The sequence below is a fragment of the Mesocricetus auratus genome, unplaced genomic scaffold (assembly GCF_017639785.1).
Source record: "Mesocricetus auratus isolate SY011 unplaced genomic scaffold, BCM_Maur_2.0 Super-Scaffold_100015, whole genome shotgun sequence".
Classification (NCBI taxonomy): Eukaryota; Metazoa; Chordata; class Mammalia; order Rodentia; family Cricetidae; genus Mesocricetus; species Mesocricetus auratus.
Genome location: NW_024429198.1, coordinates 62,477,696 through 62,502,549, shown reverse-complemented (window position 1 = coordinate 62,502,549; position 24,854 = coordinate 62,477,696). Strand labels below are relative to the sequence as shown.

General features: G+C 41.7%; 1 protein-coding gene across 7 annotated transcripts in view; it reads right to left on the bottom strand.

Annotated features, from left to right (window-relative positions):
• Positions 1-24,854, bottom strand: part of Camk4 (calcium/calmodulin dependent protein kinase IV) — a 215,649-nt gene that overhangs the window by 19,579 nt on the left and 171,216 nt on the right. For all 7 annotated transcript variants that reach the window (XM_040758044.1, XM_040758045.1, XM_040758046.1 and 4 more), the window contains 2 exons: positions 11,373-11,463; positions 9,446-9,520 (listed from right to left, as the gene is read on the bottom strand). In XM_040758044.1, the coding sequence (XP_040613978.1) occupies positions 9,446-9,520; positions 11,373-11,463 (166 nt within the window). The remainder of the gene's footprint in view (positions 1-9,445; positions 9,521-11,372; positions 11,464-24,854) is intronic.

The window sequence follows — 24,854 nt, the reverse complement described above, 5'->3', positions numbered from 1 at the left end:
AGGAAAGACCACTGCGCCCCAGAACACGGAGGGGTTGGGGAGGGGGGAGGGAGGGGGAGGGGCTTGGGTGTGGAGGGGAGGGGGCTGATGGGACAGATGCTAAGCCTGTCTTCATGGGCCTCAGCCTGTCCCCTGGTCTACTCACATCCTGTTTTATGTTCAGTCATCTCCAACTTCGTGAGGAATGTTTTCTAGATAACTCCATGTTTACCTAGTCAAAAGCTTGTACCTAGTACAACCACTGTTCAGTAATCTAACTTGGTCCTTGAAAGGTTTTATGTGACTACGATTTATTTCTGTAGTTTACCTTTTAAAAATCTGTTCTGCATTCCTAGACCTGATTGTTCATATTCAGAACTCTACGTAATTATCACAAAGCAAAGTCCAAAACCTTGTGCTTGTTAAACCTTGAGAGAGAAAAAAAGTTCAAACCAAAGGTCTCTGTCAGAAAGGTCTCAAAGGCCTTAAGCCGAATTCCTGGCCGGGCGTTGGTGGCGCACGCCTTTAATCCCAGCACTCGGGAGGCAGAGGCAGGCGGATCGCTGTGAGTTCGAGACCAGCCTGGACTACCAAGCGAGTTCCAGGACAGCCTCCAAAGCCACAGAGAAACCCTGTCTCGAAAAACCAAAAAAAAAAAAAAAAAAAAAAAAAAAAGCCGAATTCCTGAAATATTAGAACTTAATTAGGTTAGACAGAAAAAAATCAGAGGATCTGATTAAAGAGGTTAACATTTTGTATTAATAATTAAAATCATGGCAAAGCTCTTCATTCCTTTTTGAAGTGCTGGGGACTGAAACTACAGCCTTGAACATGCTAGACACACATTAGACTAGATGGGAAATACACACGTGATGGACACGCATTAGACTAGATAGGAAATACACACGTGATGGACACGCATTAGACTAGATGGGAAATACACACGTGAGCCCAAGGCTGAGCATCATGTTAGTGCTGACGCTTTCTTAGGTTGGGATTTTGTTTTTTCAGAGCCAGAAGAGGAGGGTAAGGAACTCTCATTTACACGGCACCCCACACACTAGTCACGTCCCTCACATGTCCACACATGGAGGCCTGATTTAGCCACTGATATTTAAGAACTAATCTTTTTATGACACCGCATCCACTTGTAGTAACTGATTTTTAAACATGGCAGGGCTAATCTGTCAAGATGACACGTGCGTTTCTAACACAAAGGCAGCCATAGTCTGAATGATGGGGCGGTTAATACGCCTCTCTATATGGAAGCTTCCAGAATGTTGTTTACAGGAATAGGTGCCCGTGGAGTTGCCAATAGCCTCACATACAGTGGCAGCCCATTCGTTAGCTGCTCATAATTAGCTTTCATTTCGGTTTAAATAGAGACACGACACATATTTTCCATTACCAAAGCCTGCAAATGGGAAAACACCGTTATGCTCATGGGATTAGCATGTGGGACATTTTTATGTATTAATATTTCATCTGAATTGTGCCAATAGGGCTGTCTCAAAAAATAATGAGGCCTTGGCAAAATGTTGAAAGAAAATAAATTCTTAACAGCTTCTGGGCTCAGAGAATAGAATTTGAATGAGCACAGAAGTACAAATATAGAACATGAACATCATAGCTTAATTAATAGACTAATGAACAAATGAGGTGATTGGTATCAGAGAGGAAACCTTTTACCTAATCTGTTGGCCTCTTTTATACTTTTAATCACATTTTTATGATTGGCATGGCAGTTAATATCACATAATTACATGTTTATCAAGAGCCAACACCCCATATAATGTATGACCATTTCTTCAATGAAAAAATATGGAGAATCCCTTTAGTATCAAACACTTTATGAGAAACTTCAGACTGCTAGTCACTGGTTTCCATAGTCTGGGCCAGAAATATATGATATAAATATTATATATTACCTGGAAGTTGTGTTTGAACATGTACATTTTTTTAAGGAAACACCGAGGATTTGCTTAAATGTGAAGTATCTGTAGTTTTTCTTCTGCTATTCTCTTACAAAACAATCCTCTTATTAGCAGCACTGGGCAAAGGTTCTAAGAACAAGACTGAGTGGGTAGCTTTTCCTGTCTCATTTCCCGAGATATGACAGATGGTGCAGCGTAAACACTTGCTCTCTCAAAGGGTGCAACTTGGAAAGCCTTCCATTAAAAATAGGAACCATGAACCAGAGAATAACTGACCTTGGATGTAGTTACCCTCACAACAGGCAACCAGAGTGCTGCTCCTGCCTCTCTCTTCCCAGTTGCTAGGCATCTCCCTCGTCTAACATAAAGTCTATGTATTGTAAATGTTAGATGTTTTGTACAATTTTATATTTTTTTTACATCATTAATGGGTCCCATTGAGGGTATGTGTGACTTCTTATTCAAGCTAACAAACACAGAGAGAGCCTTTACTATCTGTTCCTTAAGCACCAGGAAGAAACAACTCTCTCCTTTAGTCATCCCAGAGAAAGAAAAGGTGGTGGGTAATTAGGGATTAGCATGGCTTCTAGACCACACACTTGCATCATGCACACACACACACACACACACACACACACACACACACACACACACACAGTCTCTCTCTGTCTCTCTTTCTCTCTGTCTCTGTGTCTCTGTCTCTCTCTGTGTCTCTGTCTCTGTCTCTGTCTCTGTCTCTGTCTCTCTCTCTCTCTCTCTCTCTCTGTCTCTCTCATGCACAGACACACCACTGAAACTGCCCTGCTTTGTTTCCCCCTTGGGAATCCCAACAAGGGCCAAGGCTAGAACCCGCCCTTACTGCTGCCTCTTGCATCCCAGGCACCTTCTTTCTTTCCTGCTCCACCCTGCGGGGTGCGTGTACTCGTCTTTGTGTTTTCTGCGTTTCCCATGCTACTGTACAAAGTTAGACATTGCCATCTCCACTTTACAGCAATATTCTAGTGTACTTCCTTTGGGTCAAGAAACTGTGTGAGCAAATATACATTTATACACAATTTGAACCTTGTTTTTATATATTGATAGAAATTTAAGGTTATTTTTGTTATACTATATTATATGTCTCTATTTCTTGCTTAAGGTATTGTAGCTACTCAGCTCATTTAAAAATGTAAAATTTTAGTCCTTGAAAGCTATTTAGGATAATAAAGAAATACAGGCTAGTAGTTAGTCATCTATAACAATCAAACTTATAGTCATTTTATATATGTTTTCAAACAGAGACATATTTTAAATAGATATATGGTCTTCAAATATTTCAAAGACCTACAGAGTATGGAATTTTAAATGTTTTAATAACATAAGGCTTTTCGTGACAGTGTCTGGTCCTGGCAACAATAATGTACTTAACAAAAAAGACACAGGCTAGCAGAATGGATTCGAAGACAAAACCCTTCCTTCTGCTGCATACAAGAAACACATCTCACCCTCAAAGACAGATATTACCTGAGAGTTAAAGGTTGGGAAAAAATTTTTCAATCAAATGGACCGAAGAAACAAGCAGGGGTAGCAATCCTAATATTTAACAAACTAGACTTTAAAATAAAATCAATCAAAAGAGATGAAGGAGGTCATTACATACTCATCACAGGTGAAACCCACCAAGATGAAGTGTCTATCCTGAACATCTATGCCCCAAATACAAAGGCATCCACATTCGTAAAAGAAACATTATTAGAACTTAAATCACATCTAAAGCCCCATACAGTTATAGTGGGAGATTTCAACACACCACTCTCACCACTACACAGAAATACCGACAGAAACTCAACAAAGAAGCAAAGGGTCTAATAGAAGTAATGACCCAACTGGGATTAACAGACATCTATAGAACATTTCATCCACATAAAAAAGAATATACCTTTTCTCACCACCACATGGAACCTTCTCAAAAATCGACCACATACTTGGCAACATATCAAACCTCAGCAGCTACAAAAAAACTGGAATAACTCCATGCATCTTACCAGACCACCATGCTTTAAAATTAGAATTCAACAACAACACAAATTGCAGAAAACCTACAAACTCATGGAAATTGAATAATGCTCAACTACACCATCCCTGGGTCAAAGAAGAAATAAAAAAAGAAATTAAAGACTTCCTCGAATTCAATGAGAATGAAGACACAACATACCCAAACATATGGGGCACTTTGAAATCAGTGCTAAGGGGGAAGTTCATAGGACTAAGCGCCCACATGAAGAAACTGGAGAACAGTTATACTAGAGAATTAACAGCACAGCTGAAAGCTCTAGAACACAAAGAAGCAAACTCCCCCAGGAGGAGTAGATGCCAGGAAATAATCAAGTTGAGGGCTGAAATCAATAAAGTATAAACTAGGAAAACAATAGAAAGAATCAATGCAACGAAGAGTTGGTTCTTTGAGAAAATCAACAAGATAGACAAACCTTTGTCCAAACTTACCAAACAGCAGAGAGTGAACATGCAAATTAACAAAATCAGAAATGAAAAGGGGGACATAACAACGGACTCTGAAGAAATCCAGAGAATCATCAGGTCATACTTTGAAAACCTGTACTCCACAAAATTTGAAAATTTAAAGGAAATGAACGACTTCCTGGATAACTATCACTTCCCAAAACTAAATCAAGAACAGATAAGCAATTTAAATAGACCTATAACCCCTATGGAAATAGAAGCAGTCATCAAAAGTCTCCCAACCAAAAAAAGTCCAGGTCCAGATGGCCTCAGTGCAGAATTCTACCAGAAATTCAAAGAACAGCTTATACCAATTCTTCTCAAAGTATTCCACACAATAGAAGCAGAAAGGTCTTTGCCAAACTCTTTCTATGAGGCTTCAATAACCTTGATCCCCAAGCCACACAAAGATACAACTAAGAAAGAGAACTTCAGACCAATATCCCTCATGAACATTGATGCAAAAATACTCAATAAAATACTGGCAAATCGGATCCAAGAACACATCAAAACAATCATTCACCACGATCAAATAGGTTTCATCCCAGGGATGCAGGGATGGTTCAACATATGAAAATCCAGCAATGTAATCCACCATATAAACAAGCTGAAAAACAAAAATCACATGATCATCTCACTAGATGCTGAAAAAGCCTTTGACAAAATCCAACACCCCTTCATGATAAAGGTCTTGGAGAGATCTGGGATATCAGGGACATACTTAAACATAATAAAAGCTATATACAGTAAACCAACAGCCAACATCAAACTAAATGGACAGAAACTCAACGCAATTCCTCTAAAATCAGGAACAAAACAAGGCTGTCCACTCTCTCCATACCTTTTCAACATGGTACTTGAAGTTCTAGCCATTGCCATACGACAACAAAGGGGGATCAAGGGGATACAAATTGGGAAGGAAGAGATCAAACTTTCACTGTTTGCAGATGATATGATAGTTTACATCAATGACCCAAAGAACTCTACCAGGGAACTCTTACAGCTGATTAACACCTTCAGCAAAGTGGCAGGCTACAAGATCAACTCAAGAAAATCAGTAGCCCTACTATATACAGATGATAAAAGGGCTGAAAAAGAAATCAGAGAAACATCACCCTTTACAATTGCCACAAACAACATAAAATACCTTGGGGTAATGCTAACCAAACAAGTGAAAGACCTGTATCGCAAGAACTTTGAATCTTTAAAGAAAGAAATTAAAGAAGCCCTCAGAAAATGGAAAGACCTCTCATGCTCTTGGATAGGTAGGATCAATGTAGTAAAAATGGCAATCCTGCCAAAAGCAGTCTACAGATTCAATACAATCCCCATGAAAATCCCAGCACAATTCTTCACAGACCTTGAAAGAACAATAATCAATTTTGTATGGAAAAACAAAAGACCCAGGATAGCCCAAACAACCCTGTTCAACAAGGCAACGTTCGGAGGCATCACCATCCCTGACCTCAAGCTCTAGTATAGAGCTATAGTCCTGAAAACAGCTTGGTATTGGCACAAAAATAGACAGGTAGACCAATGGAATCTAATTGAAAACCCGGATATTAACCCACACACATATGAACATTTGATTTTTGACAAAGAAGCTAAAAATATATAATGGAATAAAGAAAGCATCTTCAATAAATGGTGCTGGCATAACTGGAGGCTGGCATGTAGAAGAATGCGGATCAATCCATGTTTATCTCCATGCACAAAACTTAAGTCCAAATGGATCAAAGACCTCAACATAAATCCAGCCACACTGAACCTCTTAGAAGAGAAAGTGGGTGGTACCCTTGAACGAATTGGTACAGGAGACAGCTTCCTGAACATAACACCACTAGCACAGACAGTGAGATCAACAATTAATAAATGGGACCTACTGAAACTGAGAAGCTTCTGTAAGGCAAAGGACACAGTCAACAAGACAAAAAGGCAGCCCACAGAATGGGAAAAAATATTCACTAATCCCACATCTGACAGAGGGTTGATCTCCAAAATTTACAAAGAACTCAAGAAGCAAGTCTCCAAAACATCAAAGGACCCAATTAAAAAGTGGGCTGCAGAACTAAATAGAGAGTTTTCAATAGAGGAGTCTAAAATGGCTGAGAGGCACTTGAGAAAGTGCTCAACATCCTTAGCCATCCAGGAAATGCAAATCATAACAACTCTGAGATACCATCTCACTCCTGTCAGAATGGCTAAAATCAAAAACACCAATGACAATTTATGCTGGAGAGGATGTGGTGAAAGGGGGACACTCCTCCATTGCTGGTGGGAGTGCCAACTGGTTCAGCCACTTTGGAAATCAGTATGGAGATTCCTCAGAAAAATGGGAATAAACATACCACAAGACCCAGCAACTCCACTGTTAGGCATATATCCAAAAGATGCCCATTCATACAACAAAGATGTCTGTTCCACTATGTTCATAGCAGCATTATTTGTAATAGCAAGAACTTGGAAGCAACCTAGATGTCCCTCAACTGAAGAGTGGATAGAGAAAATGTGGTACATTTACACAATGGAGTACTATTCAACAGAAAAAAACAATGGAATCATGAGATTCGCAGGCAAATGGATGACACTAGAAGAAACCATCCTGAGTGAGGTAACCCAGTCACAAAAAGAGAAACATGGCATGTACTTTCTCATATATGGATTTTAGACATAGATCTGGGGAGTGCCAGCCTACAATCCCATGGCCAGAGAGTCTGGGAAACAGAAACTTCATTCAGTGGCTGATCGAAGAAGAGGCAGACTTCCTTGGTGAAGTACTGAGCTGAACTCAAGAAAGCCAGTAACAGAGAGGGAGGACTGATGACCAAAGGGATTAAGACTGGGCTGGTTTAACCCCCAGAAACAGCTGACCTGACAAAGGTTAACTTTTGAATCCCAGGCATCAGCCTGGGAATCCAGCATGGGACTGATCAAGACCCCCCCTGAATGTGGGTGTCAGTGAGGAGGCCTAGGTAATCTATTGAGCCTTGGGCAGCAGATCAGTACCCATCCCAAGTATACACACGGACTTTGGACTCCCATCCAACAATGTGAGGCGCACTCTCACCCTGAACTCTTGGGGAAGGGTCTAGGCCCTGCCCTATATGAAATGACAGACTATGGACACCCCCATGGAGGGCCTCACCCTCCCTGGGGAAATGAGGGGATAATGGGGGGTTGGAGGGAGGGCACAGGAGGAGGGGAGGGAAAGGGAGGGGGACCTGGAACTGACTTGTGAAGCAACCTTGTTTCTAATCTAAGTTTAAACTGAGAAATAAATTTAAAAAAAAAAGATGATGGGCACTGAAGAACCCCCATTTTATTTCAATATGGCAAAGATAGACATTTGGGCAAGAAACTGCCCTTGCCTCGACTGCTGACAATATGCTGTCCAAATTGGACAAGCAGGACACAAAAGATAGCAAGTGTCTAATTTTGCCAAGACAAAGTAGGACATTTCTTCAACATTTCCTGCTTCACAAAAAATTCTGTCCTATATTCTAGGCCTGTAACCAAAGGTGGACACCCAAATGTTGTGAAGGAAACTGGGGATGAATGTTCTGAGAACCAAATGTCTGTCATTTCTACAGTTTGGAAGTTGTCTGCTCTTAACTTCATGTTTTCTCAGGTAGTATTATATCCCTCTCAGGTCTCTGATGGGGTTAAAGACTAGATAATCACAGTTACTTAGTCATGACAGAAAGTAAATTAGATACAAAACATTGGACTCATCAGGAGAAGATAAACAATGGAGTCTCTCCTCTAGGGTCTGTGAGGCTCTCAGGGAAGTGAACGCAGAACACATTGTTCCTGTGTGAGGCGCATACAGCAGGAAATTAATAAGCGTTAGCTGAAGAGGTGAGTGAAAGGTGTACCATGTGAAAAGTTTCTGATGCCAGGAGGGGATGCTGACTCATCTTTCAAACGACAACTTCAAGTTTCATCTCTTTTTGTTGATTTGTTGTATAATTGTTGACCACCAGTTTTAGGAACACTTGGTAATGTCTGCAAGCTGTTTTGTTTCTGGTGAGGTCATTGCTAACTTAATTTAGTTATTTAAAAAGGCAAGAATGGCTCATGTTAGTATGAACCAAAAGCTTTTTAGTCTGTCTGTGAACTGAGGACTCTACACAGGATGCCTTCCACTCACCCTGGGTGACGAGGCAAGAGGAAGGAGGAGAGTTAGCACTGTCCACTTTCCCTAGGAAGCCCAGCTAGACAGTTCTGTGGTTAACCTAATTAATGTATCACAGATCTTCAAGTAGGGGTTTCCTCATAATTGTCTTTTTTCGGCTCCAGCTCCCTACAAGAGGTACTGTATCATACCAAGGTCAGGGTCAGCATCTCTCTTCAAGCCCCAGCCACTGTCAGGAGGAAGATATCATTTAGCTGGGGTTTACATACGCCTAGTCCCTAGCTCAGCTGCGCCCTTCTGTAAACTGCAAAACTACTATGGGGGTGGTGCAGAGACAGACTGTGACTGATCGCTTTTCTTGGTTTGGAGAAGACTGGAGATAAATCGAATTTTTTTTCATCTTATGGCCAGACCCACAGTCGGGCACTTTTGCCTGTGAGCTCTGGGAACACCAGCAGCTGCCTCATTCCTGTTGTCTTGTACAAGATCTAAATTAATGCATCCACTCTCCTTACACACCCTCCTAAGGAAAGTAAAAAAATAAAATAAAATAAGGAGGGGCCGGTGGCTTTAATTGCAAGCAAACACCCGGCTGTCCCCCTGCCTTGTCCCCTACTGGCTACCTTTCCTGCACCTAAGTCTCCTAGAGTAGCTGTGACCCGACAGGTACTTGGACACAGGTGTCCTACATCCCACTTTACTAAGTCCCACAGGAAAGACAAAAGGCAACCCAAGGCATCATGTACACAGGCCTTAGTCTTGCCGTGTCCAAGGCCACACTGTCTAACGACCATATTAAAACATAAATAAATAGAGACATTGGGAGTGAGATTAAAATCAGGTTGACAGGTAAACATAGATTTCATCAGAGGCGAAATGTCAGCATTAACGAGCATACCGCAGTATCCTGGGGTCCCGCACACTGTCTTCATAAGCACTTGGTGTTCCACGATTTTAGAAAGTCCAAAATCAGCTAGAAACACAAGAGAAGAATTTAGTGTGCCAAGAGTTTTTCTCAGCTTCTACAAGTATTTCTGCTTTTCAAAAACAAAACTCAATGCATTTGTTTACTTCTGATACGATGGTAGGTGGATAGGGGTGGGAACAAGCCACTTTTCTGAAGCTTAAAAAAGCAGTAATTCAATCATTTCTTTAACTGGGAAGAAAACATGACTCACAAATACATTTACAAATCATTTATGATGCTTGTTTTCCCCTAAAATCTCAAAAAACATTAAAGACACGTAAATAAATTTTCTTAAGGACTTTAACTGTCATGTTTATAATAAGAATTCCAGAGAGTCATGTGACAGTAACTCTCAGAGAGTACAGGCTTAGTGATATAATTTGGAGTCTTCAATTCACTGGCGAAATAAAGTACAGATTTTCATAGATGCTATGGAAATACACAGAAATGTCAAAAGCTTATCCTGACTGAAAATAAATAACATCAGTTCCCAATGTTTGACAGATAATAATTTATGCTCATATAATGAACAAAGCCCAAATTCTTTCTATTTATTCCTCTGTAGATTACTTAAGTAAAATATTATCCAAGTTGCTACAATGGTGACGCTTTGTTGAATGACCTCTCCTTCAAGCGAGCCAGAAAGCTGCTGGAGGTCATTCTCCAAGGGAGGGAGGCGCGGATTGGATGCCATTTTAGACTTCAAAGATACACCCACATTTCCACGAGGTGCCTGACCATATCACTGAACACAACAGGCAGTCCTGCAGAAAGAAAGGCTTTCCTGCCCAAATTAGTATCTATCCATCCATCCAAGGAGATTTCTTCAAGGATCATATCTTTGGAAGTGATGTCAAAGGAAATGGAGACTCCCTGCTGTCCAGTGTCTTTCAGGAGTGATTAACAGTGAGCTGGCTGCCCAGCAGGGTTTTCAGAATGCTTCCTTTGCTTTCTCACACTCTGCTGGCTGAACTCCTCCCTGGTAGAACAATGTAACTTTCATAGGTGTTAACACCTCATAAATGCAGTGAACACATCAGCTTAACTCTGAAGGTGAGTCCGGGGAAGCCCAAGAACCCTCAGTGGCTTTCATACAGATCTGCTGAGACTTCATCTCGCAGCAACTCACAAGCGCCTTTGGAAATGAAAATGTGCCTTATCAAGTATGTGAGATGTAAAACGCATTTTCTCCTAATGGACTGATTTCACTGGGTGGATGAGAACTGCCCAAAGCTCATCTTTATCATTTTTCTGGGTGTAATATGGGATGGATTTCTAGAGCCAAATATTTCATTTGGCATTTTCTAATTTATTTGGCCAACCACAGACCCTTTGTAAAACTATGTCCTCCACAAACACACATATATAAGGGGGAGTTTTAACTGATTGGCAACAGCATCCTGTGGAGAACAATTTGGAGATAATGGCCTTTGAGTTTTCTCTGCTAATATAAACAAGAGATTCAGAGTCTACACTTGCTAATTTGTACCAAGTATTCTGTATTAAAGTTCTTCGTTATATAAATGCAAGCTCCAAATTCTTTGTCAACTCAAAGCTAAGAGCCAAGACGCAAGTCATCTTTTCACTATAAACTCACTTACAAAACACAAGGTCATCTTTTGAGGTCCTCATCATTACTCAGCACCAGGACTGGGTCTCCTGTGAGTGCCCAACAACGGGCTAGGGAATTCTAGAACATGGTATCAGATGAACAGTCCAGAAAAAAGGGCACAAACTGACAAATGATGCCAAGAATTCGAGGAAACTGGACAGAAGAAAATTTACAATTACAGAGAACAAACGGTTTCTGCTGTGCAAAAGAAAAAACAGGTCCTGAAAGACTAGGAAACTTTCTTACCAATTTTGAGAGGTGCATCTGGGGCTGGAGTCGCATAGAGGAGATTCTCTGGCTTGAGGTCACGGTGGACAATGCCATTTTCATGAAGGTACTGCACAGGGAAACAATGAGGGAACAGCTGTGTTAGTTTCATTGATGGTTCTGATGGCTCTGTCTGACGATTTATCAGCTCTACCGTAAGCTTATGGCTCAGCAACGCACACTAGGATCTTTAAAACTCCTATCACGAAGAAAACTATGCTTCAAGGATTCAGACTAACGAAAGGCTTGTGAGTGGCAGAGTGCCTTCCTCGTATGAGGGAGGCCCTGCAGAGAGCTGAGACTGGTCCTCCCACTTCTCGTCTGCCTCTATCAAACTCATAGCTGTGTTCTGTCCATTTTACCTCCAAAATGTTTCCCAAATGGTCTGACTCCTTCATGTCATTACCCAGACTTGTTCCCTTCGAACTATTCTCCAACCAAGCAAGAGGAAGCTGCCGTTGATTCTCCTTGGAAATGGGATGCTGGCAGAGAGGAGTCACTGGCTGGAGAGATCTGGTGTGTCTGGTTAGAGAGGTCACCAAGAGGAGAGGCAATAAAGAATACCCAGACCCTAATTCTCACGCTGGCTATGGAAGGAGTCTCCTGGTTTACCAGAGTGGACGGATATGGGTAGGCATTCTCTTTCCCATATGTCCAAACACATGCAACATTTTAGTAAACATCTACACCATCTTCTCCCACACTCAAATCAAAATCCGAAGTCATTCACTTGGTTAAAATTTTAGTGTAACACTTATTGCTGTTGGCAGCAGTCATTAAATGGACCCTTATCACTTTAAATAACTATCAGACAAGAGAGCAATGGCAAGCAGGCCCAGTCTTAGACAGGCAAATTTTACGTTGACAGAATATGAGCCTGTAAACAAATACAACCCTATAAAGACATATGAAGTAGCACACATGTCATCACCAAATGAACAGCACATAAAACTCATTCGCATGTAGGATTCGGGCAAGCACATGCGGGGAGGCAGCTCCCCTAGGGGGTACACGCATGTTTAGGTAACTAGATACACTAAGAAATGATGCGTCGTGTGGGAGAAGGCACAAAAATGGTCTGCAGTTCCAAAGAAATAAGCAGCAAGCGTTTAGCATGAAGACGACAGCATCCGGAGTGGGCACAAGGGAGACGCCCGCACAGTCTTGGGATCCGAGAGGCACAGGGCAGATCTGGGGATGAGGGAAAACGCCCCAGTCTCGGGGACAGGGGCTTCTGCTCAAAGCTAAAGTAAGGTTAGTAAAGGCGATCGTGTTTGACACAGTGGTTCATGCTCTACATGCCGAAGAGAGTGAGGCCGGGGCGTGGCACATAGGTAAGAAGACTGTGCCACACCAGTGTGAGGAGCTGAGTTAGGATCCTCAGAAGTCGCGCGCAGCTCGGCACAGTGGCAGGTCTATAATCGCCCTGCTCCTCTGACGACATGGGAAAATTCTGGGACGCCCGGCCACCTGGCCGGAAGCAGGCAGATTGAACAAGGCGCCTCTCCAGCAAAGTCAATGATGGGGCTGTGATCCGAGGCTGCCCTTTGACCTCCAAACACATGACGGAAGCATTCTTGCGGTTGCATGAGGACACACGCAAGGAGAAGAGCAGGGAGTGGGGAATGGAGGAGTCGACATTGGGATACGTGAGAGAAGAAACTATTTGGCTTCAAATGAAGGCAAATCACATATGAGAAGAAGCAGAAATTAGTACATTTCCCCCTTGGAATCCCTTTTACTCACAGATATACAAGCAATTCCTAGATTAAGTATGCATTAAAGTAGAATGTGGAATTTAAAAAGAAACAGATAGATCCCCTAAATATACCTTATCACATATCTCTTGGAAACGCAGCCATCAAAAGCTCAAGCTCCCCTTCAGAGATTCAAAGATAACACTGCTACTCTGACTTCAGAGGGTGTCTAGACGTGTAATTAAACTCTCTCCATGGTCCTAACAAAAACTGTGTCATTGTGTAATGAAAGCCACTACGTGGCAATTTGGTTTAATTACAGCTCTGCTGTGTTCGATGGGCTGTGTGTGGTTAATTGATAATGTCTCAGGAGTTGGTAGAAGGAAGTATGAGTCTCTTTAAAAATCTAACAGGACACTGAAGAACTAGTCATTAGAGAGAGAAAACAGTGTTCTGGCTACAGTTTTCCTACTGGGGATGAAAATTAAGCTGCATGGAGTTGTTCTTTTCTGTGCTTCAGAAAGCTTAGAATCAATACCCCCAAATTTAAGTAAGGATATCGGAGTGAGCACTCCATTTTGTGTCATATCTGCTTTGGACACCTGCCACTTGCATGGTCTTTATCTTGGCCTCCATATATGGCTTCAAATCTGTCCACAGAGGGCAAGCATCTCCCATGACCAGGCCAGCAGAAATTGTACCATCTGACAGGGGCTATTATAATTGTATGCACTGGTCCCTTCCACATCCCAAGTCTGGCATCCCTGCCACCTAACCTGTTTCAGACTCATCCTTCATCCTGCTGTTTTCCTCCCTAGGCTTGAGCAAATGACCCACAGATAACCATTTCACTCATCTGCTGTTTTTGTTTATATCATCCTTGCTGAGCAATAACCTTTGTGCCTCTACAGGCACTGCTACACTGCCATTCAGACTCCCCGATAGAGACATAGGCTTATATTTCTAAATCACACAGTGACTCAAAGCGAGGCCTGAGCTGAAAGCAAAAACAAAGTGAAATCTTACACCTACAGACTGAAGCCTAATTTCTCCAGAGTAAAAACGCTATGCTGTTCTTTAAAGTGAACACCTAATCTGTGTCTGCATCTTTTCTTTTTTTTTCTGAGATGACTGTTAATATGCACACGCCATACAGTGCAGTTATTCCTATGTCATGGTATACACGTTCCTGTGCAGTTCCCAGAAAAAACGTAAAGGCTCTGGAAGTCGGGCTGAGGGGAGCATATGGGTAAAGCTTGTGCTGTGCAAGTGTGGGGACCTTGATGTGTGCCCTCAGGAGGTGTATCTGCTATGCCTGGTGTATGCAGTGGCGGACTCGCACATGTGGTGGTGGCCTGGTACATACAGAGGTGAGACCACAAGAGACCCTGCCTGAACAAGGAAGAAGGAGAGGACCCACACCTGTGACCTGTGGTTGTCCTCTGATAGCTACACCACACTGACACACAGGAACCTGCACAGGTGTACATGAGCACTCACTCACACACACACACACACACACACACACACACACACACACACACACCATACATAAATATATGTAGGGGTGAGCCCCACAAAGCTATCCACCCTAAGAGTGGGGATAAGGAAATTTAGGACAGGTAGAGATAAAAGGAAGTATAAGATGAACAAACCCCTCTTCTCCCCTTCTCCCCTCTTCCCCTGGAAGCCTGCCATGCTTCTGACTCCCTAGCCTTTTGAGTGTAAGTTCTTACTCTGGTAAATACATATATTATCAGGTCCAAGCTGGCTATGATGAGCATACATTTCATTTATGCAGAACAGCGGCACTGGGTGCTTTGAATAAGGGTTGTAAACCAGGAGAAAAAGTGAATCATGTTCAAAAGTGATACAGGGTCCGAGAGAAAGATTCTCTGAATTCTTACAAAGATTATCCAGAGCAATAGACTTACAAATAACTGATCCAAATATTAGGCGACTTCTTACAGAATCTTTGGCTTATGAGAATGCAAACCCAAAATACAAACAGATGCTGTGGCCATTAAAGATCAGATCAGCACCATTGGAGGAATGGGTCTTGTATACAAGTAATATTGTCCAGAGACAGGAACCTGGTGGGAGAGGCAATTTCTAAAGGATTAAAGAGGAATCAAGATGAAAAATGGCCTAACCAAGAGGAGATACAGACTTGGGTTGGGGAAGCAATCTCCAGAAGTTTCAAAATGTATCAAAAACCTAGATGTTTTAAATGTGGTAGACTAGTGTGGGGATACCAGACCTTGAGCAGAGACCCACTTCCCCATCAGCCTGGGAGTAGGCAGCTGTAAGACAATGTTTACTAAAAACATGTTTACTAAAAACAATACAATGCCTGGGGCAATAAGTTCCTGGAAAGGGCTGGCCCACGGGAACTGCCCTGACCTTGACCTTTTCCAAAGACTAACCGCCTCTTCTGACACACCCAAGTCAGTTTCTGGTGTCAGAGCAGAACCAGCCAGGGGTAAGGAGAGAGCAGAAGCTTTTCTGGAGGAAGGCCTTTCTTGGGAAGTTTTCTTGAGCCTTTTTGGGGTTGCTTAAAGTTTTCTTTACACCGTTGAATGAGTCTCTGTGTTGTCAATCCCTGACACCCTCCGCACATTCTCGGACACAGGCTGCGCAGCCGGCGCGGCAGACTAGGACATTTGAGTAGGAACTGTAGACAAAGCATTCCTAGAAATAATGCTTCTACCAGAAATGCTTCAAACAGAAGGCCTCAGCCTTCTGGTCTCTGCAAGAGGTGTGGCAAAGGAAGACACTGGACCAAGGAATGCTGGTTGACCACAGACAGACAAGGTAAGCCTTCGCAGCTGGGTAACGGGTCCAGGGGCCTCTCCGTAGAGGCCCCCAGATCAAAGGTGGTTCGGTCTTTCCCAGTAACAGTGGAGGACAGCCTCTCTCAGGACAATTAGAAAATCCACAGCCTATTGTAAAGACTAATCACACTATGGATAACAGATTATTGAGGAGAAACCAGTTGATACAAAAACGTATATTTTGGCAAACTTCTGTACAAGTTCACAGACCCAAATTGCCAGTAAAAATGAATAAAAAGTATTTTATGGGGTCTTAGGCATTGGAACGGATGTAACAATACTAACTCAGAAAAATTCTAGGATCTCATGTGAAAGAAAGTGCCAGATGGATAGAATGTATTGGACCAGAAGGGCAGAGAGGTAGTTTGAGGCCATATGTGGCAGATATTGCTATGAATCTCTGGGGTTGTGATTTGTTACAGCAATGGAATACTCAAATTAACATTCCTCCTGTATCAGATTTGAATCATAGACATGCTCTTGATAGTAGAAAAATATTGTAAGGCACTACAGAATACAGATGCTAAACATACAGCCTGTACAGAAACAGGATGCTAGTGCCAAACCTATAGAGCAACCAAAAGCTCTACCCTTAAAATGAACCTGTCTGGGTAGGTCAATGGTCTATGACATCTCAGAAGTTAGAAGCTTTGAAGAAGTTAGTTCAGGAACAGCTAGATGCTGGACATATTGAGGAATCAACTAGTGCATGGAATTCACCAGTTTTTGTTATCAAGAAGAAGTCTGGTAAATGGAGAATGATTACTGGTTTCAGAGCCATTAACAAGGTAATTCAGGCTATGGGGTCTCTACAACCTGGGATGCCATTACCTTCTCTAATACCTAAGGATTGGCCAATTATAGTTATAGATTTAAAAGATTGCTTCTTCACTATACCATTACAAGAAAAAGACAGAGAAAGGTGCCTCCACTGTACCTACCTATAACAATTCTCAACCAGTAAGGAGATTTCAGTGGAGGGTGTTGCCACAAGGTATGTTAAATAGCCCGATTTTGTGTCAGTATTTCGTACATAATAAAACAATTTCCACAATCATTAATTTATCATTATATGGATGACATTTTACTGTCTGATTCAAATAAAGGTACCTTGGAAAAGATGTTTGAAACAGTAAAGGAAATTTTACCTCACTGGGGATTACAAATTGCCCCAGAAAAAATACAAATAGGGGATTCTATTAGTTATTTGGGTTATAAAATAGACTCACAGAAAATTAACTGCAGAAAGTACAGATCAGATGAGATCACTACCAGTCTCCTAATCATCTTCAAAAACTACTAGGAGAAATCTCTCAACTACTGATGATTATTGGAGTAGAAGGGCATGATTTAAAACATCTGAAAATGGCCTTAAAAGCAGATAAAAACCCAAATAGTCCACGAGTACTATCAGCTGAGGCTGAAAAGGAATTAGAATGGGTAGAAAATAGAATATTAGAAGCACACGTGGACCATGTAGATCCAAAACTGGATTGCATTCTGGTTATTTTACCATTTAGAAAATACCCCTCAGGAATATTTATGTAGAGGGAAGACATCATACCAGAATGGGTATTTCTGCCACATAAACAGAATAAAAAACTGAAAACATATATAGAAAATATCTCTTATTTGATATTAAAAGTTAAGTTAAGGCTTTGTCAACTGACTCGAAGAGACCCAGCAGAAATTATTGTACCTTTAACTAATGAGGAAATTTCCTCTTTATGGAAAGATAATGAATACTGGTAAAGGGCTTGCAGTGACTTTTTGGGAATGATCAGTAACAATTATCCCAAAACAGAGAGAATCAAATTCATAAAGAAAACAATTTGGATCCTTCGGCATATTGTAAGAAAAATGCCTATTTCTGGATTTCCTACCTTCTACATGGATGCAAACAAATCAGGTAAGGCAGAGTATAAATCAGGAAATATAAGTAAAGTAGTTCAAAGCCCTTACAACTCTGTACAAAAAGCAGAGTTGTATGCCACTCTCATGGTACTTAAAGACTTTACAGAGCCTCTTAATATAGTCACGGATTCTCAGTGTACAGAGAGAGTTGTCTTGCACAGCAGAATTTGTTCATGATGGTACTGAATTAACCTCATTGTTTTACAATTAGAGGAAACTGTCAGAAACAGAACTCATCCTATATATATAAAACACACAAGGCAATGACAAAATGTCTATACCATATACATATATATACATGCATACATCATACACACACATGCAGACACATACATGTACAAATCATACACACATATGCATGCACATGTGCATAACACACATATGCATACATCATACACATACACAAAGACTTACATACATACACACTTATACTGCACACACCTTACACACACAAAGTGTTACTTATCTCATCTCACACACTCCTCCAGAACTTGACACTCTTCCAGAAAGATTTGGGGGCCTGCTTTCTTTTCCATTAAATCTGGTAGAATTTTAAGTTGCTCAGAACTAATGGGAATGCAGAGGGTGTGACAGTGATCTCCAAGGTTAGACCCTAACCGTCAACACAGTCTCTACCTTGTGTGGTACCAATTTTTGGATCCCTGAATGACAGTGTTAAGAACTGGGTGACACTAAAGCCATCAGGCTGTGTGATGGATACTCATCAGGTGACATGATCAGTCAAGTTCAGGTTTTCTATTCGACAAACACACGAGGTCTCGCGTAACAGATGTGCCGATGCCAGAAATGTCAGTGGAGTTAATTCAGGTGACTGATTCATCTTTCCAGACGTCAGTCTTCCCAATATGTAGTCTCAGATAAAACCACAGATATTACAGGACAGGGATAACCACCACTCCCACTGTGCCCCATTTCAAGCTCTCAGCCAGAAATATACATGCATAACAAGGTTATTTCAAAAAGGTCTGGAGTTCAGTTCCCAACACCCACAGTTATACCAGTGACTCCAACTCCAGAGGATTTGATACCTTCTGGTTTCTGTGGGCAGTTGAATGCACACGTAGGAGTGTGTGTTCTCTCACATGCATAAATAAATGAAATTAATGGGTATGACCACTTTACGCATGCACAGGCCTCTGCATCAAACAAGTGTGTGGTGCCTCTGGAGGCCAGAAAAGGGTGTCAGATGCCCTGATACTTGACTTACAGAAAGCTGTGAGCTGCCATGTGGGTGCTGGGAATTGAAACCAGGTTTTCTAGAAGAGCAGCCAGTGCCCTTAGTCACTGAACCATGTCTCCCAATAAGGATGATGATTAAATAATAATAATAACGATAAACTTTTAAAAAACAGAAATGTCTGTCTATGTATCAACAGTAACTATCACCCTGCACAATCCACGGAGTCAGCGCCTTCTCTGCGAGAACTCCCTGCATGCCACAGCAGAATGAATGATTTCCTCAGTCTTCCACATTTTTTTTCACTCCCATTTCTAGTCTGGCCTCTGAATGCTAATGATAGTTAAGTGTGTGCTCGTCAATGCAAAAGAAGATTCCCCTGAGAACAAATTTCTCACTGACCTTCGTACCCACACAAATGTGGGATTGCAGTAGGTTTTTTTTTTTTTTGATAAATTCTTTGCAGAAAACAATGTGTGAATGGACTGAATAGTCAGAACTGCAGGTTGAGTGAAGCTCAACAGCAAAAGCCAATGAGTAGACAGAAATACCACCAATCCTGCTAGTCTGTTACGCTTAGGGGACTAGCAGGCTTAGACTGCATAATGTTTATTAAATAATGGGATAGTCCTACCTGAGCTGGGGCAGAACGTATCTGTTTTTGTGTGAATAGATATCATGTGTCCATAGACGTCCCTTACCTGTGTAGCTCTGTGTTCAAGGACTTCAGGAGCTCAACTCATCCTGTTCTCTGTTAGGAACTAGCAACACCAGGGAAGTAAAATGTGGCATAAACTGATTGGTTTTATTTTTTTTAAGTGCACAATAAAACTTTTAGTACTTTCCGGGTCCAGTGAGAACGGCGTCGGTTTGCACACATGTAATAAAGTCATTATTTTCCCAGCAAGTTCCGACTGACTTTGGGTTTAGGGCATCAGACTTCTCTCTTTTTTCCCTTAGTACATTGATGATGTTGCTCTACCATCTACTGCACTGCTTCTGGTGAATAAAATGACATCTTCCCTTGTCTTTGTTTTTCTGCTATGTCTGTTTTTCTTTTTTCCACCCTTTTTGTGTTGTTGTTATTTCTTTCTTTAGCTCTGGTGTTGAGAAAAACAAAATATGAGGATCCCAGTGTTGTTTCCCACACTGACTTGAAGGATGTTTTACTCTGTTTATTAACGTGGGTGGGACACGGGCACATTACGCCATGCGCGTGGGCATCAGAAGACAGGTTTGGGAGGCTGGTTCTTTGCTTCTCGCATGTGGTCTTGGAGATCAAGCTTACAGCAGTCAGGCCTGGCAGCAGACACCTTCACTAGCCAGCATGTGTTGAAATTTGTGAAGACTCTCGAGCGTCACAACTTTAGTCACTTTGTATGATTCATCACGTTGAAAAAGTCAGTTTTCATCACTTAGTATGTTTTATCAAGTTCAGAAAGCCGTGTGTACCGTTTCTTTAAATTCTAGCCCCCATCGTTCTGCATAGACCCTAACATATAGTTAGAAGCATTCCATAGACATTGTTCAAATACCAACATTAAACTCATTTTTACCTTTCTCTATGTCCTACCTGGGTTAGTGTTCTTAATTATTTTTTAATTTTAAGATCATAATATAATATAATGTCACTACATCATTTCCTCCTTCCCTTTCCTCCCTCCAGACCCTCCCGTATGTCCTTCCTTGCTCTCTCCCAAATTCGTGGCCTCTTTCTTCACTGTCATTATATGCACACATATGTGTGTGAATACGGTAAATAAACATGTGCATTCTCAAGTATAACCTGCACAGTCTGTGATGCCACTTTAAGTATGTTTTCAGGACTGACCATTTGGTATTGGATAACTAACGGGTGTGCTCTACCCATGGGAAGACTAATCCTTCTGCTCGTAGCAATCCTCAAGGTCCTGTAGTTCCTTGTGGAGGTCTAGGCCTTGTGATCTCTCCCCCATCCAAATTAGCATGTTTTCTCAGATCATGTTTAACCAGACAAGTTAGTGAAGCTTATTGGGCGTAGCTTCCGACATTACTAGGAGACACAATCTCACAAAGAACCCCGTGATCCTCTGGCCTTCCAATTTTTCCCGCTCATTCTTTTGAAAGGATCCCTAAGCCTTGGGTGCAGGAGTTGAACTGTAGATGTATCCAGGGGAACTGGGCTCCACAGCTCTGCCCATGGATTGGCTGTGATTTTCTGTAATGGTCTCCATCTGTTGCAAAGACGGGTTTCTTTGATGAGGGAGGGGACTAAACTTACCTGTGGGTGCGAGGACAAATATTTAGAATATAGCTCCGAATTATGATCATCTAGTAAAGCTGTGGCTGGAATAGTTTCTAATGTTACGTCTACAAATTCATTTCATTTTTTTGTTTGTTTGTTACATATCTAACCTGTTGACAATTCTGCCAAGCATATTTTTTCCATCTTGGATTTAAGACTTACATTAAATCTTTTTTTTTAATCTTTAGATATTTTATTTCGGAATTCTCAGCATGTCTTCTACAAGCCTATGAAACAGGCCCGGCTCTTGGTCTTCCTTCTCAGTTATGTAGAATACGGCTGTAATTTCTGTTTCAGTGTCTCTCTCTGCTGTTTCCGCATCTGTGTTCTTGAGTCTGCTGCTTGGCTTGACCTCCAGCTTCTTCCTATGTCCTGTCATTTTTGACTAAACAGTAGATATTGTGATGTTCATCTGACTGGGTACAAGCACATAGTAAATATTTTGTGATATTTTAAAACGCTGTTCTGGATACGGTTTGAACCTTTTGAGATCCAAAGTCTGTTTTTAAGCTTTGTTATATTTGTGCACTTGGAACACACAGTCTTCCATTCACAGTAGAGACTTACAAGTGTGTGTGTGTGTGTGTGTGTGCGTGCATGCGTGTGTGTGTGTGTGTGTGTGTGTGTGTGTTTGACCCCCCACCCCCATCCCGGGCCAAATTCATTCATAAATTTCTAAGGATTTTTAAGAGCCACATAAGAAGTTACTTCAACTTGATCCTTTGCCAGAAAAGAATTCCTTCCATTTGTGGACCCCTGATAGTGTTTTTCAAGAATGGGGGGAGTCCACAGTTGTTCTTAAAGACATTAGTGATGCTTGGCTTTGAGGAAATCTCCTTTATCAGTCTTAAATGTATTAAACAGCTTTAAAAATGACGATGCGCTGGATTTCATCCCAAGCAGAAAGCATTTACCCATTTTCTGTTCCACTGCTTATATAAGGATATTAACTACTGACTAAAACAAACAATTGAATGCACTCTAAGTGGATTAAACATGTAATAATTACATAAATACATCACTAAAACAACACTGTTAAAGGACTGATATGAGGAATTAAGAGTAAGGGTTCCTAATTTCCATATACTAGTAGCAATCCAATAGGTCACACAGCAACGAAAAGGAGATTTAGCCAAAAATAAACACTTGAGGAAATAAATATCCCACTTAATTTAAACATCAAATGCTGTGTACATACATCAAAACAGTACCTGGCCTACTATTCATACAAATGATGTATGTTTTAATATGTCAGTTGAAAATTAATTGCTTCAGAGTGATGCTTCCAAGATTTACAAAACGAATTTTGTATCTCATGGTTGTTCAGAAATGTTTCATATTCTGTGATGGCCTGGAGGGCTCTGTGTCTCTTCCTTTTCTTTCTTCTTATTTATTCTTTGTTTATTTCTCTTTATTTAATCTTTTTATTTATTCCTTATTTCTTCCATCCCATTCATTTCCCCATCCCTTTGCATTCACCCTATGCCCTTGCAACCTCCCCACTAAAATAAAATAAAATAATAAACTTTAAGAGAAAAAAGGAAAAATCAATCTCATCGTGGAAGCTGTAGGGTGACACAGTGAGTCACGCGGTAACCCCTTTGATCCATGCATCTTCGCTTGCAAGAGTCCTCGGTCTGGTTCGAGGCCTCTGGTGTCTGCTACACTACCCATGCTGGGCTCTCAGGGGCTCCTCCTGGACGCCCTGCTGTTGCCCTGTGTCGTGGAGATCCTGCAGCTTTGGGTCTGTAGGACCGGCTCCTTCACAGGCTCCGGCAGACCACAGATCGTGTGGGTGCTGTTGTGAGCCAACTGATAACCCTGGTTCTGAACCCGGGTAGCTGCAGGGTTTGTCAGCTGGCCAGCTCTCCCTTAAGTTCGCCACCAGGGTGAGCTCTCTTGCATTTCCCTGCTGAGTTCTGTGATGCGCAGAGATGAACAAGGGCAGGGCCGGTTCTCGCTCTGCTGTGCTGCCCAGACACGGTGTAGAGGTCATTCTCCTGAGCGCTGCAGTTGATGAAGGTGAGGGGTAGGGCCAGCTCTCCTACCAGCCTCATGGGTGTGGGTGTGGAGCGGGCAGGGCATCGCTCCACAACCCTTGCCACCATGTGACAGATGGGTAATGGGGACGGCTCTCCCCTCCTTACAACATCGGGGCTGGCTCATCCACATTTCTGAAAGGGGGTCCACTCTATTGTGCTGCCCACAGGAGGGGCAGGGCCTGCTCTCCTTGTTGCAGCTGGTGGTAGGCAGGGACAACTCTCCTGCCTTTATGATATCAGACCCAGCTATCCAACCTGCCTCAGGCAAAAAAACGGGCAGGGATGGGGCAGGTAGGCCTCTTGTTTCTTGTAGGGAATAGTATCCAAAGATCTGCTGGGTTCTGTAGCCTTACGTTTAAAGGCTATACGACAAAATTCACCGAAACTCCCAAGGCTTCACCACAATGAATTTGAAGTTGCCTATAATTTCAAGGATCCTTGCCACATATGTAACTTATAAACATTAAACATCCCCATTAACCAGGGCATTAATTCTCACTAAATGAAGATTTAGCTTACAGTAACTTCAGATGATCAAAGTAACTCAAGGCTAGGACTTTTAAAACCTTCTTTGAAGGATTACTCTAAGAATTATAGTCCGTTTAGATATTGAGAGATTATTTGGGAGATGAAATCTCAGGCCCAATGCTTCTGAAACAGATTAACACAAATAAAGTAAGTAAAGCTCATGATTAAATGTTATTTTTAAATAACTTCAATCTTGCACTATGTGGCTGGCACATTCTAAGAGATTTATCAAGCATATTAATCCTTGGAAGTTTATTTCATCTGTTTTGTGTATATAAAAAAAAGCAACATTGTAATGTCCCATTACACCATTCCTGGGAACTACAGGGACATGGCTGGTCTTAATCAGGGAATTGTGGTGGCAAAAGTTGTGTTTTAAGTTTAAATTACTGTGCTTAAGAGATCTATAAAACAAAAATGCTTCTAACCTGTAAGCCACACTTGCCCAAGAACAGATAACTTCCTGCAATGCTAGGTGCTGTTGTTTATGTGAGATAACAAGTCACATTCTATAAACTCCACTTCTGTAAACAAGTTTCGTTGCTTCAACTGCCCTGGTTGTGACTGATCACGTGCAGGCAGCAGGCATGGAGGCAGGAAATGCACCAAGATGTATGCTTGTCCCTGATTGCTGACGGTGGGGAGAACTCAGCCTTGTGGAGTTTGCCTTTATAAGATCCTAACTAAGGTATTTCACCACCACATTCTGGGAATCCAGGGTATGGACCTGGCCAGGGTCTATCTTCCTGGCCAGTATTTTAAATAGCTTACTTCAAATTTGGCTGAAAAATTGCACGGTGGGATTAACGGAACCAAGAAAGGAGATGGAGAAGGCTGTATTGATGGAGACAGAAAGATCACACCTTACTCCCAAGCTTTCCACGGGGCTATTAACACTGCTTCTCAATGACCTGCTTTCAAAAGGTTTAATATTAAGAGTGAAAAAAACCCTAAATAGGAATAA